The sequence below is a fragment of the Lampetra fluviatilis genome, chromosome 3 (assembly GCF_964198595.1).
Source record: "Lampetra fluviatilis chromosome 3, kcLamFluv1.1, whole genome shotgun sequence".
NCBI classification, from domain to species: Eukaryota; Metazoa; Chordata; class Hyperoartia; order Petromyzontiformes; family Petromyzontidae; genus Lampetra; species Lampetra fluviatilis.
Window position 1 is genome coordinate 25,356,761 of NC_136277.1, and position 15,301 is coordinate 25,372,061.

Sequence of the window (15,301 nt, forward strand, 5' to 3'; positions counted from 1 at the left end):
CCGGTGGGAATGCTTCCCTTCCTGTTTATTACTGCGTGAACGCTGGGCTCCTATTCCTCCTCCTCCCCCTGCTCTTCCACACACGCGCGCACGCGCACACACACACGTGCGCACGCGCACGCACACACACGCGCGCACACACAAGCGCGCGCGCGCACACACCTGGCCACATCCCTCTCTCCATCTCTCCCCGTCTCGCCCGGCTCTCTCTCACCCCCCCCACCACCACCAGCAGCTCTCCCAGCTCACGCCTCTTCTCTCTCTCTCATTCTGTGTTCTCCCTGCCTCTCGTGCCCACACGTGCTGCTGCTGCTGCGCCTGCTGCTGACGGGTCATTCTCATCGTCGTGCTGTTGCTGCTGCTGGTGTTTATGTCGCCGCCGATGCCACCGCTACTGACGGGCACGATGTCTCATCCGGAGAAACGGACTGCGGGAAGGTTTTAAGATCTCGGGAGAGGCGTCGAGCGCTGGCAACGCGTGCGCTCCCGGGCTAAATAGCAGCAGCGGCAGCAGCAGCAGCGGCGTTCGCGTTGATTGTTAGCGGGGTGGAAGCAGGCGGGGAGGTCTGCACGCATGGTCGGGGTTGCCTGCCCTTGCTATCCGACGAGCGTGCGTGGGGGTGGCGGTGGGGACCACCCAAACTGTCGCAAGGTTCGGAGTCAACCGAGCCCGCCTCCGAAACACATCTCGTTGTTATCGGCCTTGATCTCGCATCAGCTCGGGACGACTCTCGGCCGGCGATACCTTCCACCTTGCCGTCTCTTCTCTGCCTGGGAGCGTCTCCATCGCCTCGTCCGCTTCTCTGCAGCTGCCTCGAAACGGCCTCCTCCGTCTGCACCTCCTCATCCTCCCTACCCGGGCCCCTCAATAACCCGGCGGGTGTCGGCTCCCCACCATGCCCCCAAGCCCTGCCTGCCCGACCCTGCCTGGACCCGGCAGCAGTGGTGGCACTCAGGACCCCCATGGGCCAGATCCCCAACATCACCTTCACCACCATCACCATCTTCACAGCCATCACCTCCACGCCACCGGCACCGTGCTGCCCAGTGGCACCCGTGTGGAGACGAGTAGCCTGGCATGGGTGCGGGAGCAGCGCTCCAGGGCTCGGCTCATGCTCATCCTCGGAGTGGCTCAGATGGTACTCGGGGCTCTCATTGTTACCGTGAGCTTCGCTGCCTTGGCCCTCACCAGCTCGGCCCGCATCCGCCACTCGTGCCCTTTCTGGGCTGGCTTCTCGGTAAGTTCTCGCGGTCGCTTTTTGGCGAGTGGCTGCACTTGCTACAACCTGCTATTGTACTATCGCTGCTCGGATGAATCCGAATATTTACTTGTCCTGGAGAGGAATCCGATGAGCTGTAAAGCTCTTTTTTTCGAGTTAAAGCTTTCGTGACTGCAGGGATTTATCTTCTTGGTTCTTTCGGTAAAGTCACGTAGAATGGAAATAATAAAATAATAAAAATTAAACATAATAAAATTATTCTCACGACGTTTCGGCCACAACGCAAGCAGCCGTCCTCAGGTGACCGAAACGTCGTGAGAATTTTTTTATTATGTTTAAATTTTATTATTTTATTATTTCCATTATAAAGCTCTTGTTGAGTAATCCCGTGATTATCATCGTCACGATCACCATTAAACTGTTTTGTCAGATTCAACCCAATGCTACTCCCTGCCATTCCATACCGTTAGCATCGTCGTCGTCATCATCATCAACTGTTGTGCTTGCAATTTCAACAGCTCACTGAGATACCAGATCTCTGCTTGTTAGGGGATTATTGGTCAGGCACAAGGTATACTACCGCAAGCCATTCGTACGGCGTTAATAATGCATAATTGTAATCACAATTTGACACGTACAGACACATATTGAAAGACGGCTGCGACAGCAGAAACATCACCGAGACAACCAGGTCCGCTCCTTGCTGGCACACAGATCTCGGAAAATATTTTTTTTGTAGGGGGAGCAGAAAAAACGCTTGTGGTTAGAACAAATACAACTCGGGGAGAACAATGCAATTCCGTAAACAAAAAGGAGGTGGCGATTTTAGCAGCACAGGGCCACCCCCGTGGTGTGTTATCTCTTCTGGATGGTCCTCTCAATCTGTAAGCTGTGGTCGTGAGCACCCATCCACAGGGCCCACTCGTATGCCCCTTAAGGCTGCCTCCACTCAGCTTGTTTCATGAGGACACCCCCCCCCCCTTTCTTAGAGTGGCCTCTCTGTACGCAGATCCCGTTGCCGGATAAAAGCCGGATCTCGCGTGACACGTCCGTCCTTGGGTTCTCTGTGGGGCACTTGAAGGCCATGTACAATACAGTAGTTGATGCTCGGATTGTTTTGTGTAGAGAATGTTAGCTGGTAAGGTAAGAGCCAAGGTTACATCTGTAAAACACATGCGATGTTAAATTACGGTACGTTTCATATTAAACTATGTAATAAAAAAAAATGTTTCAGCCATTTTCAATCCACCAATAGATGAAGGCCTTCCCACTCCATGCCAGCTATTGAGTGTAATTTATTTCCCCGGACTTCACCTCGCTGGTCAGTGTGGTTTGGTAAAGGTGGGGCAGAGCATGGAACCAGAACCGATTTCTGATATCACTCGTCAATGGGATAATATCGCTTGCCACTGGGACATCAATTGCCACTGTGGCCAGGATTCGAACTCGGGTAGCCGGGTTCAAATAGCGCAGCGTATAACTACTGTAACCACCCTACTGTAACCACCCTTTCAATTCTAAATTGCACTGCCTCATTGTGCTTGCATAGGATTCCACAGCCCATTTGTTGTGTGCTGTGATCACCCATGCAACAAAAGAGCCGCTATAATACGTTTCATATTTTTTTTTTCAGGCGCTCAAACAATTTGCGGGCTTTGTGGTCCCACTTAAAAATTATCTGCCGTGACATCACATTGTGTTCAGAGAGGCCGCTGTGACAACATCCTTTGAGGCTGGTGCACAGGGGTAGCTCGCATTAAAAGCCAAAACGTGATGCATTAATCATCGTGGCTCGATCCCACGTGCTTTAACAGCTGAGTCTGCCAAGAGTGAAGCAATCATTTCACGCCATGCGGTGTCTATAGAAATGTGGCCACGTTATAACCCACGTTGACATTAGACCGGCGTTAAGCGCTTGACCATAGGCACCGTGGTTATTCATTTTTAATAATTCTGACAATACCGCAGGCAGCGGCGGTGGGCTGACAAAAGGGACGCGCATTGCTTTTGTTGAATGGCAGACACACCACTGGGGTATATGTCAAGTGTTGCTGTGCATATCATGCGCGCAGAAGTCATCCCATTTACACTGTTTTTGTGTGCGCAAAGACCGGACAAGGGTATAAGGGGCCGTGATGCTGCCAAAACCATTAGCATCATTGCTGAATAGCACACAAAGGGCTTCATAGCAGATGTTGGTGCAGCACTGCATTCTATTATCAACGCCAAGCTGATTATGGACACGTTACATTGGGAAAGCCAATGTGTAAATGCACGTACGGTATTTAACATTCACTGACCAGTGTCATGTGTGAACAGGGCCTTATACTTAGCCGCCAGCCAGAGCAGTCCGGGGCTGAGCTGCAGAAAATACAACCAACCTCCCTCCCCTCCCAGCTGTCAAAGGGTGGGGGGAGTTACAGGGGGTAAGCAGTTGGGGGGGGGGCAGAATATATTCCTGAGAAATGAAGCCTTAAGCCGCGTGTTTGAGTGTGACGGGGTATGAAGTCGAGTGTTTCTGAGCTGTGAGTGATCTCTCCTATTGGTGTCCTTTGTAGGGTGTGAAAGGCGAGGTCGACTCGACACCATATTTCCTCTTTTGCCAAACGTGGCTTTTTTTTGTTTGTCTGTTACCAACGCTGCCGACCTTCGTGGGTGCTGGAGGTCCAGGGCTGCCACGGATAATTCCGGTCAGATCAGTGTCCCATTGACAATGGATGGGACTTGAATACAAACGAAAATAAATAAATAAAAACACCCGTCCATAACATTCACAATCCAGTGAGCACATAGTAACTTGCAATAATTATGTGTGGACTTTAATGTACAGCCTACGTGTCAATCCCATTGCCGGGTGATCTGGGCCACCCTGTCCGCTGTGCACACAGCGTTATTTGTATGTTTGTAGCACTTCTTTCGCACCGTACGCAGCCGACCTTGCGAATCAGAGGTGTGGACCATATTTGACCATACTTCCCCACGCCGGTCAGTACGAGTCGGGTGAAGTTTGGGGTGTGGGGGTTGGGGTAGTATAGAACAACAATGGAATTTACTGCGCTGCCCTCTACTGCCCACGGTTCCTACCACAGATGACATCTGTGCGTGGTGGTTACCCATCCATGCGCTGCTCCGGACTCAAACCCTGGTTAGTTTTTACGAGGCCTGATGGGATCTGGTGCATACCACCGGGTGATTTGTTCCTAGACGGCTCGAGGAGTGTGTGTGTGTGCGTTGTGTGTAATGATGGATGCAAGTTTGCGTGGTGATATTCGAAAACAGGAAATCCCGACTCTTCCGTTGGTGTGTTTGCATCCCCCCCCCAGTTAAGGAGGACTTGTACAAAAACAATAGTGGTGTGTGACACCCCTTAAAACTGTGAAGTATTCTTTGTACAAGAGCTAAGTTGAACTTCGACACGTTATTATTGTTATAATAATATGAAGAAGTTACAGCCCTTTGTCTAGAACACTGCCGTTGTGTATGCTCATTGGTTTTTGCCATGCCATAACAGGGCACAGTAAATAAACATTGGGGGAGTGGTGGCACAGTTGTTAGCGTACTGCGCTAATTAACACCAGTGGTAAATGTTGTCTAAACCCGTCATGGGCCCCCCCCCTCTTTCAACCAACCCCATTGATGAGCATGGTGACGTGTGGTCAGCTATTTCCCTTAACTGATGTTGCGTGAGGAAGCTTTGATCCAACAGTGGATTGACAAAGGTTTGTTCATTATTTTTCTTTTATTCAATATGCCACAACATGTCCTGTGTGCTGTGGCTATACTGTGCTTGGTATTACCATTTCCTATTACTAGATATATGTTGGCATAGGGTCATCTTTAAACGTATAATTATTACAGTGTGACATTCATTTTAGTCATTGAGCTTCTTGCCATAGGAATGTGGAATTTCCACCATTAGCTTAGCATAAGCAATGGAGACGAGCACTTTCCCCGGTTCATTTTGGCAGTGGTATGACATTTCACGACCATATTTCAGGCCATCCGCAAACACAGTGTTGCACACTACGAGATACACAATTCGTCATCATTGTGATCACTCTCACTTTGGCTCTGTGTGTATATGGAGGACCCACCTGCTGTTCTCTCTCCGACGCTCTGTGTCCTGCCAGGGCCTCCACGGTGGCGAGATGTTAACTCCCTCGCCTGGTATGCAGGAGGTCGTGGGTTTTATCCCGACCCTGACACCTGTATATTTTGAGTTTGCATGTTCTCCCCGTGGTCGTGTGGATTTTTCTTAGGGTCCTGGGTTTTCCCTCCACATTTAGAATCAACATGCGTTTATAGTATTTGGCTACTATGCATTTCCACATGATAAGGCACTTAATTGGGCTATCATTTGTGGCCAGATTGCTTCTGAAAAAGAGGTAATAGCTCAATCGACCTTACCTGGTAAAATAAATAAAAAGTGTAATAGTTTGTTCGATGGAGATTTCAAAACCGAGTTTCCAGATGTCTTAATGAGAAGGTCATCCAGCTCGTTGATCTGGTTACCTAGCCTAGATTGTGAATGTTTTACATTTAATTATCTCATTAAGTTTCAGAAATCAATCGCATTTCCATGGTCCATTAAATTACACTGTGATTAAAATCTATAAATTGCTTAATTAAATAATAATAACAACAGACAGACCGTTAATTGGTTTTTTACCCTTTTATCTGGCAACAAAACTGACACCTTTTTTACAAGGAGTCATGTTTGCATAGACCACAATACCTGCAGTCGTAATGCAAACAAAAAACATAACTCTGATAATGTATGCACTGTCCTTGAAGTTGATTGGTCCACACCCGAGACAGCTTTCCTTAGAGGCTAGTCTCACATGGTGTTGAACCAGATGACGCCAAAAGGCGCACAACTCAAAAGACAATGCACCATCAGAATATGAGAGTTGTTTGCATTACGACTGCAGGTATTGTGGTCTATGCAAACATGACTCCTTGTAAAAAAGGTGTCAGTTTTGTTGCCAGATAAAAGGGTTAAAAACAATTATCATATTTTTTCTTCTGGCAAATGAGGTTCCAATGGAACAGACAGACCGTTTGTCAATCCACTGCTGGTTGTCGCGGATTAATTGACAATTTAATCGTTTTATTTCCTGAAAATTTGAATCTGATTGAGAGTAGAGTTATTGCCTTAATACAAGTTCAGTCTTAACGTGCTGTGATCCGTTATAGAGATTAAATGTATTTTTAATCCATTGTGTATGTATGAAAATGTTTGATCGCGTTACAATATCAATGCAGTGATGTCCAATTCACTTCATTAAGTACTCGCATATACTCAATAAAACGTGAGCCCGGGCTCTTAATGGTCTGCTAAATTTAGCATGAATGCACCAGCGTTGAGAGTTTCAGTGCTTTTATGTCTACGCCGTGTTCACAAATATAGCAGATGTAATGCGCTTGAGCACTTAGTGCCTTGTGTTTTCGTTGTGATTGGAGTATGTATTCTAATTCGCAGTAAGACGTTCGGATGGGTGCATTTTGATTGCGTATATTTGAATGATATCTCACGGTCACAAACGTTGCAAGAGTAAATGAGCAGACGTATATATTCGTTGCATCGGATGAGTTTATTTTGTCATTGTGGAGACCATTTTTTGTAAATAAAAATCCGGAATTCTAGGTTGTGTACAAAATGTGCACGATGTGCCTCGAGATTGAATTAGCCCACACGCTCCCATTTCTCTGCAAATGTTTATCATCGTTAATCTATCATATTGTTGCCACGTATGTTTGCTAAGCGAAAGTAATATTCAGTTTCTAGGCTCTCGCCCGGTGAGATTAGCTGTAATATTCTAGTGCGGAGCGTATATTTGTTTCCCAATCTCCTTTGTCCACACATTATCTACAAATATAACATTCATTTTCAAATCGAAGCTCTCGATTTCTATCTATAGTGTGCTGAAATTAAAATTGTAAGTGCGTGCAGCTTTTTATGTTTTACCAACTCACATTTTACAGAGCTGGTGGGGTAGCTTAGAGGTCAGAGGTCAGAGTGCTGAGCTCGCGTTTCAGGGATCCGAAGTTTGAATTTGTCTTTCAGCCATTTGTGATTGAACCGGCTTCTCAAGTGTAGTCAGTTGATGGTCTCAGCCTCGTCACCAATGGCGGTATTAAAAAAGCCCATCACATTTTATTGTTTCTGAACTGAATTTGGCAAAAATGTCAGCTCTTAGATGATAAAATGTTGTTTTGACTGTCATGCGATGAACATTACTCTCATTTCGCACAGTGGGTGGGAAAGTGCTGTCTGCTTCGGTCTGGACCAGAGGTCACTTAAAATTATATTAAGATATTTACTTCCGTAAAGGGCTGCGCTACTCTGCGAGAGGACCGAATGGATCCTTCGTTTAATTGTGCATTGCCGATAGCACAATCAGGATAAACGTATTTTATAAAAAAAAAATTATGAATAAGAAGAAAAAAAGATTAATCGTAAACAGTCGAAAGATTCCAGCAGCCAGACTAAAGAAACTTATCAACGATCCTAGGATTAGCGGGAGGAACTTCCCAAGGCGTGTAGCACAGCTGCCTTGTTTTGTTTATTCAGAAGCTGTTTATCAAGCTGCTGGGTTTGCAACAAACTTGCAACCATCAATTCTCAGGGGACATCTGCATTTGTGGCTTGGTTCAGGGAGGGACATTTGTGGCATAGCAGGACAGACAGAGCCTGTGCTTCCCGCAACAGATGAGGTCTCACGCTGGGCCCATTTGTTTTACATGTTGCTCTGCCTTCTCTTGCATGTGCTTTGGCCATTTTCTTGCAGCAATAAAAATGTCAACACAAACAAGGCTGGGAAGGAAAAAAAATAAACAATTTTGGAAATCCGTCCGTCTTGGGAAACTAACGTTTTAACTGATATATTTAACTAATGTAAACATACTGTTTTTTCAGCTGGTTATTTACATTTTTCAGTGTTACGATTTTTTCTCGTCATTTTCAGATAGTGTTTTTTTATCTTTAAAACTATTAACCAAGTGAATCCTAGAAATGATTTTATATGTTTTATATATACAGATAACATAAATGTTTGATCACGTGTAAAATGCTTTTAAAAGGTACATTAGAATATGTTTCTCAATATCGTTGACATATATGCGTGTCTGGTAAATGCTTTCATTGACTGCGATGTTTACAATTAGCGTTTTATTGAGAAGTGTAAAAATATTAAGAAGACGATGCCAACAGGATAATAGTAAAACATTTGATGTCGTTTACTGTTTTGGCCAGGATGGGAGCAGTTGGTAGCGCAGTCGATCACGCAGTGCGCTTTGGACGTAACGACACGGGTTTTGATTGCCGGTTATGGCTAATTTCACTGGCAAGTGACATCTGCAACTGATTGTGAGAACTCCGCACTGACATCATTGTGGTGAAGCGTGGCCAAAAACTCCCATGACTGCCACGGTGTGGAAAATCTGTCATTTAGCAGTGGGTTGACAAACGGCTGAAAATTCGTATTATTTGCCAGGATAACATTAGGGACGGATGAACCCTTGCACTGGATTAAGGCCAACTAATAAATACCCAATTTCTAGTGTTTTTATACATTGTAAATAATTCATTATGGTTTCTAAAAAAATCCTTTAAATGTTTTATCTCCTTCTTGGTTCTTTCGGTAAAGTCACGTAGAAGGGAAGTAATAAAATAATAAAAATAAAACATAATAAAACAATTCTCACGACGTTTCGGCTACAACGCAAGCAGCCGACGAAACGTCGTGAGAATTGTTTTATCATGTTTTATTTTTATTATTTTATTACTTCCCTTCTACGTGACTTTACCGAAAGAACCAAGAAGATGAATCCCTGCAGTCACGAAAGCTTCAAATCGAAATGTTTTATCTGTTTGGGATAGCTAATGGGATGACCAGTTTTTTTTAGGGTTTCTGTCTTTAACAGAGATATTACAAAATACACTCCTGGGATCTTAATACTTACAGTTTATGTCTCGGTTTTAATTTTTTAAGCCGCTGTTTTATTACGACGCTTGGCAGTGTTCACAATGATTGACCATGCGTGTGGCTAACGGGAGGTGGGGAGATCTGTTTCTTTCTAATTAAGGCGGCGGTAATTTGGAACATCTGTCTCACGTAATGATATAGTTTCATTGGATAATATCGCCAAACACATTTCTTTTTTTTACTTCTCCATATGCATATACAGCACCGGGTATATATTTTCGGTGGCCGCACAATTTACAATTTTTGGAAACATCTGTCTCCTTTCGCATTTGGTGTGGAGCTGTGGTTACAGCGTGCAGTACATGTATAACAAAATCACGTGCCCATGAATCCTAATTTCCGTCGTCATTAACCATAGATTTATAATGTAACAATGTAGAGGAAAAAGGTGGTTCAGATGTCAGATGACTGAGTTAGCACCATTGAGTGTCAGAGTTCGATTATGAGTATGAGCCACTCGTGATTAAATCAGGTTTTCAAGTGCGGTATAGTGGGCTGATGGGCTCTGCCCGGACACCAATGCATCAAAAAGTCATCACGTTCAATTTGGTTTTGCAAATAATTTGAAATATTGTTTTAACCGTCGTGCGATGAACACCAATCTCACAGCAGAGTGCGTGGGAAGGCTTCTGCGAATGAAATTCTGTGAACATTTCGAGGCCCTCTCTCAGACGTACGGGGTTGTTACCACTGCGAGATATCCGAAGGGGCTTCTTTGTCTCGTGAAGTGATGTGTTACAGCGCAGCAGAAATAAAATAACTGGAATAGAATATGGAGAGTAAACAAATGTTTCTGGGAATATCATCGGGCAGTGTTAATAACGGTTGGTTATTGCTCGCACACCACTGCTAATGTGAACCTCTTCCTTAAATCCAATTACGATTTTTTTTCACCACATCAGAAATTGTATTTCGTGGAGGGCTTAACGGTTATGCATATTGTATTCCAAAGTTTTCGTCATTTACATATATCGTTCATATCTCTTTCTGAGCTGGAAAATTAAAAGAAATCTCTACACAGCGATATAACAAATATGCTCAGTCAATGATTGAGACCATCTGCTTTTCAGTAGAGTAAATCTTTCAATTTAGTAGCGAATGCAAATGTAATGCTGCACCGCACGTGCACAGTTTGGCGCCAGATATCATAGAGTGCGTCTGTGTCCCTACAGTTCTCTGCGGTGTCTCTCTGAATAAAATTAAAGCTAACCGCTTGCGTGTTCCGAGATTCAGCAGTGAACGAGACAGCCACCCCGCAACTTGCAGACGTCTCGGAACGGGAAAGGGTTGACAAGCTTCGATTTAAAGCTTTCGTGACTGCAGGGATTCATCTTCTTGGTTCTTTCGGTAAAGTCACGTAGAAGGGAAATAATAAAATAATAAAAATAAAACATAATAAAATAATTCTCACGACGTTTCGGCCACAACGCAAGCAGCCGTCCTCGAGTGAAGAACAGGTCTGTCGGAAAGACAGTGTCTGAAATTCTGTCGGAAAGACAGTGTCTGAAATTCTGACACTGTCTTTCCGACAGACCTGTTCTTCACCTGAGGACGGCTGCTTGCGTTGTGGCCGAAACGTCGTGAGAATTATTTTCTTATGTTGAATTTTTATTATTTTATTATTTCCCTTCTACGTGACTTTACCGAACGAACCAAGAAGGTTGACAAGCTCCCAGCACGTGGAGCAAAACGTCGAACGTCACGCTGAACGACGTGCGTTTGCAATCCGACGAAAAACACATTGCAGAGTCCATCATCTAATGACGAACATTAATTACCTTGGCACGACATGCAGCGCCTGAACACAGGAAAAAAACGTCTCGCACGCTCGGAAGGGCTGCTTTGTGATGGCGAGCGCTGCAACTTTGATAAATGGGCCTCTTTTAAACTGCAAGGCAGGTTGTACTTATCACCGTTTGCTATTTGCTCCTGTTATCTGGGTACATATAATAATTGGCCATTCAGCGTGCAATGGACGGAGGTGATAGAGCATGCAGGCATCGAGTTTATTGTTGCCATTGCCACCACACTCAAGGCTACGATGGGAGTCACGAACCCAGCATCATCCCCTCATGGGTACTTAGGCGGTTGTATTTTTGCCATGCGATGTTGCAAGCTCGTGAAGCTTCCAGAAAAGTTGTTTGATTGCCGACAAGGTCGTGAATTGTGCAGCGATTTCAAGTCCTGTCACTTGTTTGTTTTCTTAAATTGTATTGTTTGGCATAGTACAGAAAATCAAGGTTCCCAGTACCTGGCTACCTGCAGTAGGTAAAATATTAAGGCGAGTACGTACGGTGTTATGTATTGTGGCGGGAAGTAATGGTGCAGTAGTTTGCACACAGTGCAATAAACCATATCAAACCAGAATTTAATTTCCTACCATGGCTAACCGTGGTGGTGAGGCTATCTGGACTGGTCTTAGGTCCCTGTCTTAACCAAGCTGCACTAACTGGCGTGGTGAAGTATGGTCTAACGGCACGGGGAAGGTCTTCATCCAGGAGTGGTTTGTCAGTGGGGCTGAATATAATTTTATTATTGTTATACATTTTTACAGCTCAGTAATTACAAACGTTGTTAAAATACTACTGTAAATGTTATTGCAATGGCAATGAAGCCGAGTTGGCATTGCTTATACTGCATAAACAATCTGGAGTGAGTCACATTTGTTTACAAAGAACGTTATGAAGGGCTGCTCATTAGGAATATGTTTCCAATAATAAAAATAATATATAACTGAGGCGTGTTATGCATGACGGGAAGGCTACGATTTGGGGAAAATACATGGTATCATATTCCGGCAGCACCTAAAGCGCGTCGTGTTGATTTGCCACTGGGTCGCGAGCACTTTCCCCGAGACCCCGTCTGAAAGATGCTGCTCCCATCCATGGCTTAGTCTCCAGGGTAATCTCTGGGTTTTTTTTATTCTTGCTGCTGCTGCTGTTGTTGTCAATTAGCTCCTTTGCCATCGGCACGACCGCAACCAAGAGGATTAAGCAGCGCAGCGGGGGGCCTCCCTGGCAGTGGGACGACGAGGCCTCGCTGGCGTGCGTGGCGTGCGCGAAACACGGAAAGGCGGGAAGCACGCGCCTTTTTGCCTCTGTTGCCGTCATGCCGTGGGATGTCTGCGGTTCATCGTTGGGGTCATCTGGAGAGGGAGACGAGGCCTGACAGCGCTCGGGATGGAAGAGGCCGGACGAATGTAAAAAATGTTTGTCGCGTCGGGGTTTTTGTTGTTTCTTGTTCAAGTGGCCACAATGGAAGTAGTCATGCTCGTGTTCCGCGACATTGTCCCGCCGTCACGAGGCCAACGTGATTGATTTGATTGACAGCTGCGTGCGGTGTGGGGTGGGGGGGGGTCCTTCGTGCTAGGTGGAAGACTTCACCCCTCTTGCGCCACGTGACTTTGCTGCGACGTTCTTGAAAATTGCGAGCGATTTGGTGGCGGAGACAACGGTGGCGATTTCTTTTCTGGGTTTCACGCGCAAGTTCCTTAAGTCGCTGTCGGGATCGACGTTTTAGCGGTTGTTAAAAGTGTTGGGGAATGAATAATGAGTCAATAATATTTATGTTACGCGATGTTATCCTTTGCAAATTGTCCACGCTGACAAAAAGGGTATACCGAGATTGTAAAAAAATAATCATAATAATGAGCGGCGGTCGAATTTTTTTTTTTTGAGTATGACATTTTGAACGAAAGGCCAGATACGTTTGGCTTTAAATCTCACCTTTGTTCGCTGATTATATTGACAATTGCTTTTATACGTGCAATTGGTTAGATGCGGTACAAAATAAAGGAAAACTTAATTCGTAGATACCTCAACAGTTTTAATGGCCCATTCACAACCATTCATTACCATCGGCCTTGTATGACAGCAAGGTTAAAAAAATAGCTGGCTGTTCTTGAATGTTTGGCAGTTGATAAGAATTAGAAACATGCGTTTAGAGTATTTGGCTGCTATACATTTCCACATGATAAGCCACTCATTTGTGGCCAGGTCGCTTCCGAAAAAGAGTTGTATGGCTCAGTGGGCCGTACGTGGTCAAATAAAAAATACTCTGGCTGTTGCCTGATGAGGCTGGTTGTAATTACCGGCGAAGCGTCGTAATCGAATTGTAAATATTGTGGGTTTATCCTCCAACACACCGGAGTGCTGAACTGGTAACGAAATTGGCAAGTCTTTTTTACGTGACAAAGCTTACTTATTGGCTGCGTCGGGTGGTGGCTGGTTTAATGACACATTTATATTTACGCGATCTAACCCAAGAAACCTCTATTATTGATCAAAACAAGTTTAGTTTAGATTAGAGTGGTTTGCACTTGATGATGGGGTTAGAAACAAAGTTAAAACTTGCACCTCCCGATTAGCACGCTTGGCTGCGCACGGTGCAAAATAAAATTAGCATACATCCATAAAAAAGTACAGCATGGCGAGAGTTGTGTGTGCGTGGGGTTGCAGTGGCTGGCCGTGAGGGCCTCTGAACACAATACAGATAGGATAGAAATGCCCCAAAAAGTGGATTTTCGCTTTATTTCCCCCCAAAAGTTTCCCTCGGCTTGCAGATAGCAGCAGTGAAGGAAAGTTGAAAGGTGAGCCCATTATCCTGTATAAATCCCTCTCTCTCTCTACATACACAGACGGCGTTTAGATGCATTGGTGGGGGTGCGGGCGGGGGGAGGAAGCCACTCAAAGATAGCAACAAGCACTTCGGCTGTGGACTCCTACAAGAGTGACCGACAATCTGCCCCCACCCACTCCCCACGCGCGTATGGCTCTGAGATAAAAGACTTCCGTGGTCATGTTGTGTGGAACGGCTCCAGCGAGAGAGGGTTACTTGCAGTCTCTCGCCCTCAGTTTCCAGCAGCCTCCCCTCCTTCCACGCTCCATCGCGCCCGAGTGAACACAACTTTCACAAAAACAACAACGACTGAGTAAACTGTTTTGTTGTTCTCCCTGAGCCAGCGATGTGATACGCGACAAAACATACCTGTACATTCGCCGGTACAACGGAGTTGAATGTCGCAAACGCTCAATTAATTGTTGCCGTTTGACATTTTCTCTCTCTCTTTGTGTGATGTTGCGCATTGTTAGTAGGCGAAATGTGCATTTCGCTGAGCGTTTTGTTATTTAAATGATTGTGTTTATTTTTCTGCACGGCTGCCAGTTTGACAAGCTGCAGAAAACCCCCAGCACTGTTGTGGTGAACGGCGTGCGACAAAATAAAGATTGGTTTTGGCTGCCAACCAGAACTGGATGTAGGGGCGAGAGACCCAGGCTTTTGTTTTTCCATGGGTGGGATGGGTGGGGGGAAGAGATGGCTGCCCAGAAAATGTGGTTAACACGTTGAGAGGTCATCAGCCAGCGTTGAGTCAAGGAGCAACACGTTACAGGAAATGCCCTCCTGTACATCGAGTCGCTGAGCAGACGCACCGCATGTGCGAGCAATTCCATAACCACGCAAGCAGCTTCCTAAGTGTTTACTGTAGACTGCATGCCATTAACTTATTGGGAAGGATACCTATCGCGCTCAGGGGAGGGTGATTTGCGGTGTGGTTTCGTGGAATGGAGTAGGAGGACACACAAAGGCCACACCACCGCAAAGCGGAGCAAGTCAATCCCGTGCACTGACCTCATCCTGCGAACTTTGGCCCCCGTCTGCGATTGGTTGCTGAGTGGTGGGAATGAAACGAGGAGGAGGATGATTATTGAGTGACGATCCATGACCGGGGAAACCCGAAGCAATCCATGGAAGTGGTCATTTGAGATGCACAATAGCGGCAGCGGGGAAAAAAAAGGCCACTGGAAGAATGATGCGGGTAATTTGTTGCATATATTTATACGGATTTACAACTATGCTATTGTCAGAGTTAACCCTATTAAGCTCCGCAAACACTGCAATAATGGGGCACGCAGCTACGCATTTAAGATAATACTTGCATTGAGCCTAACAGGTCAGGACTGATATTTGCTTGGTGCTAAATTGGTCGCTCTTGCAGTCTCGATGTGTTCTGTCCCGTTGAAATAAATGTAACTAAGACTGGAACGTGTCCTAGAGGATTTCCTCCAAGCGCTGTATATGGAGTCATGAAATCCG

The 15,301-nt window shown here is 45.4% G+C and overlaps 1 protein-coding gene across 2 annotated transcripts in view; it reads left to right on the forward strand.

Annotated features, from left to right (window-relative positions):
* The first annotated feature begins 211 nt into the window (after positions 1-211).
* Positions 212-15,301, forward strand: part of LOC144955772 (uncharacterized) — a 72,101-nt gene continuing 57,011 nt past the window's right edge. For both annotated transcript variants that reach the window (XM_078885911.1, XM_078885912.1), the window contains exon 1: positions 212-1,238. In XM_078885911.1, coding sequence (XP_078742037.1) covers positions 897-1,238 — 342 coding nt within the window. In that variant the 5' untranslated portion in view covers positions 212-896. The remainder of the gene's footprint in view (positions 1,239-15,301) is intronic.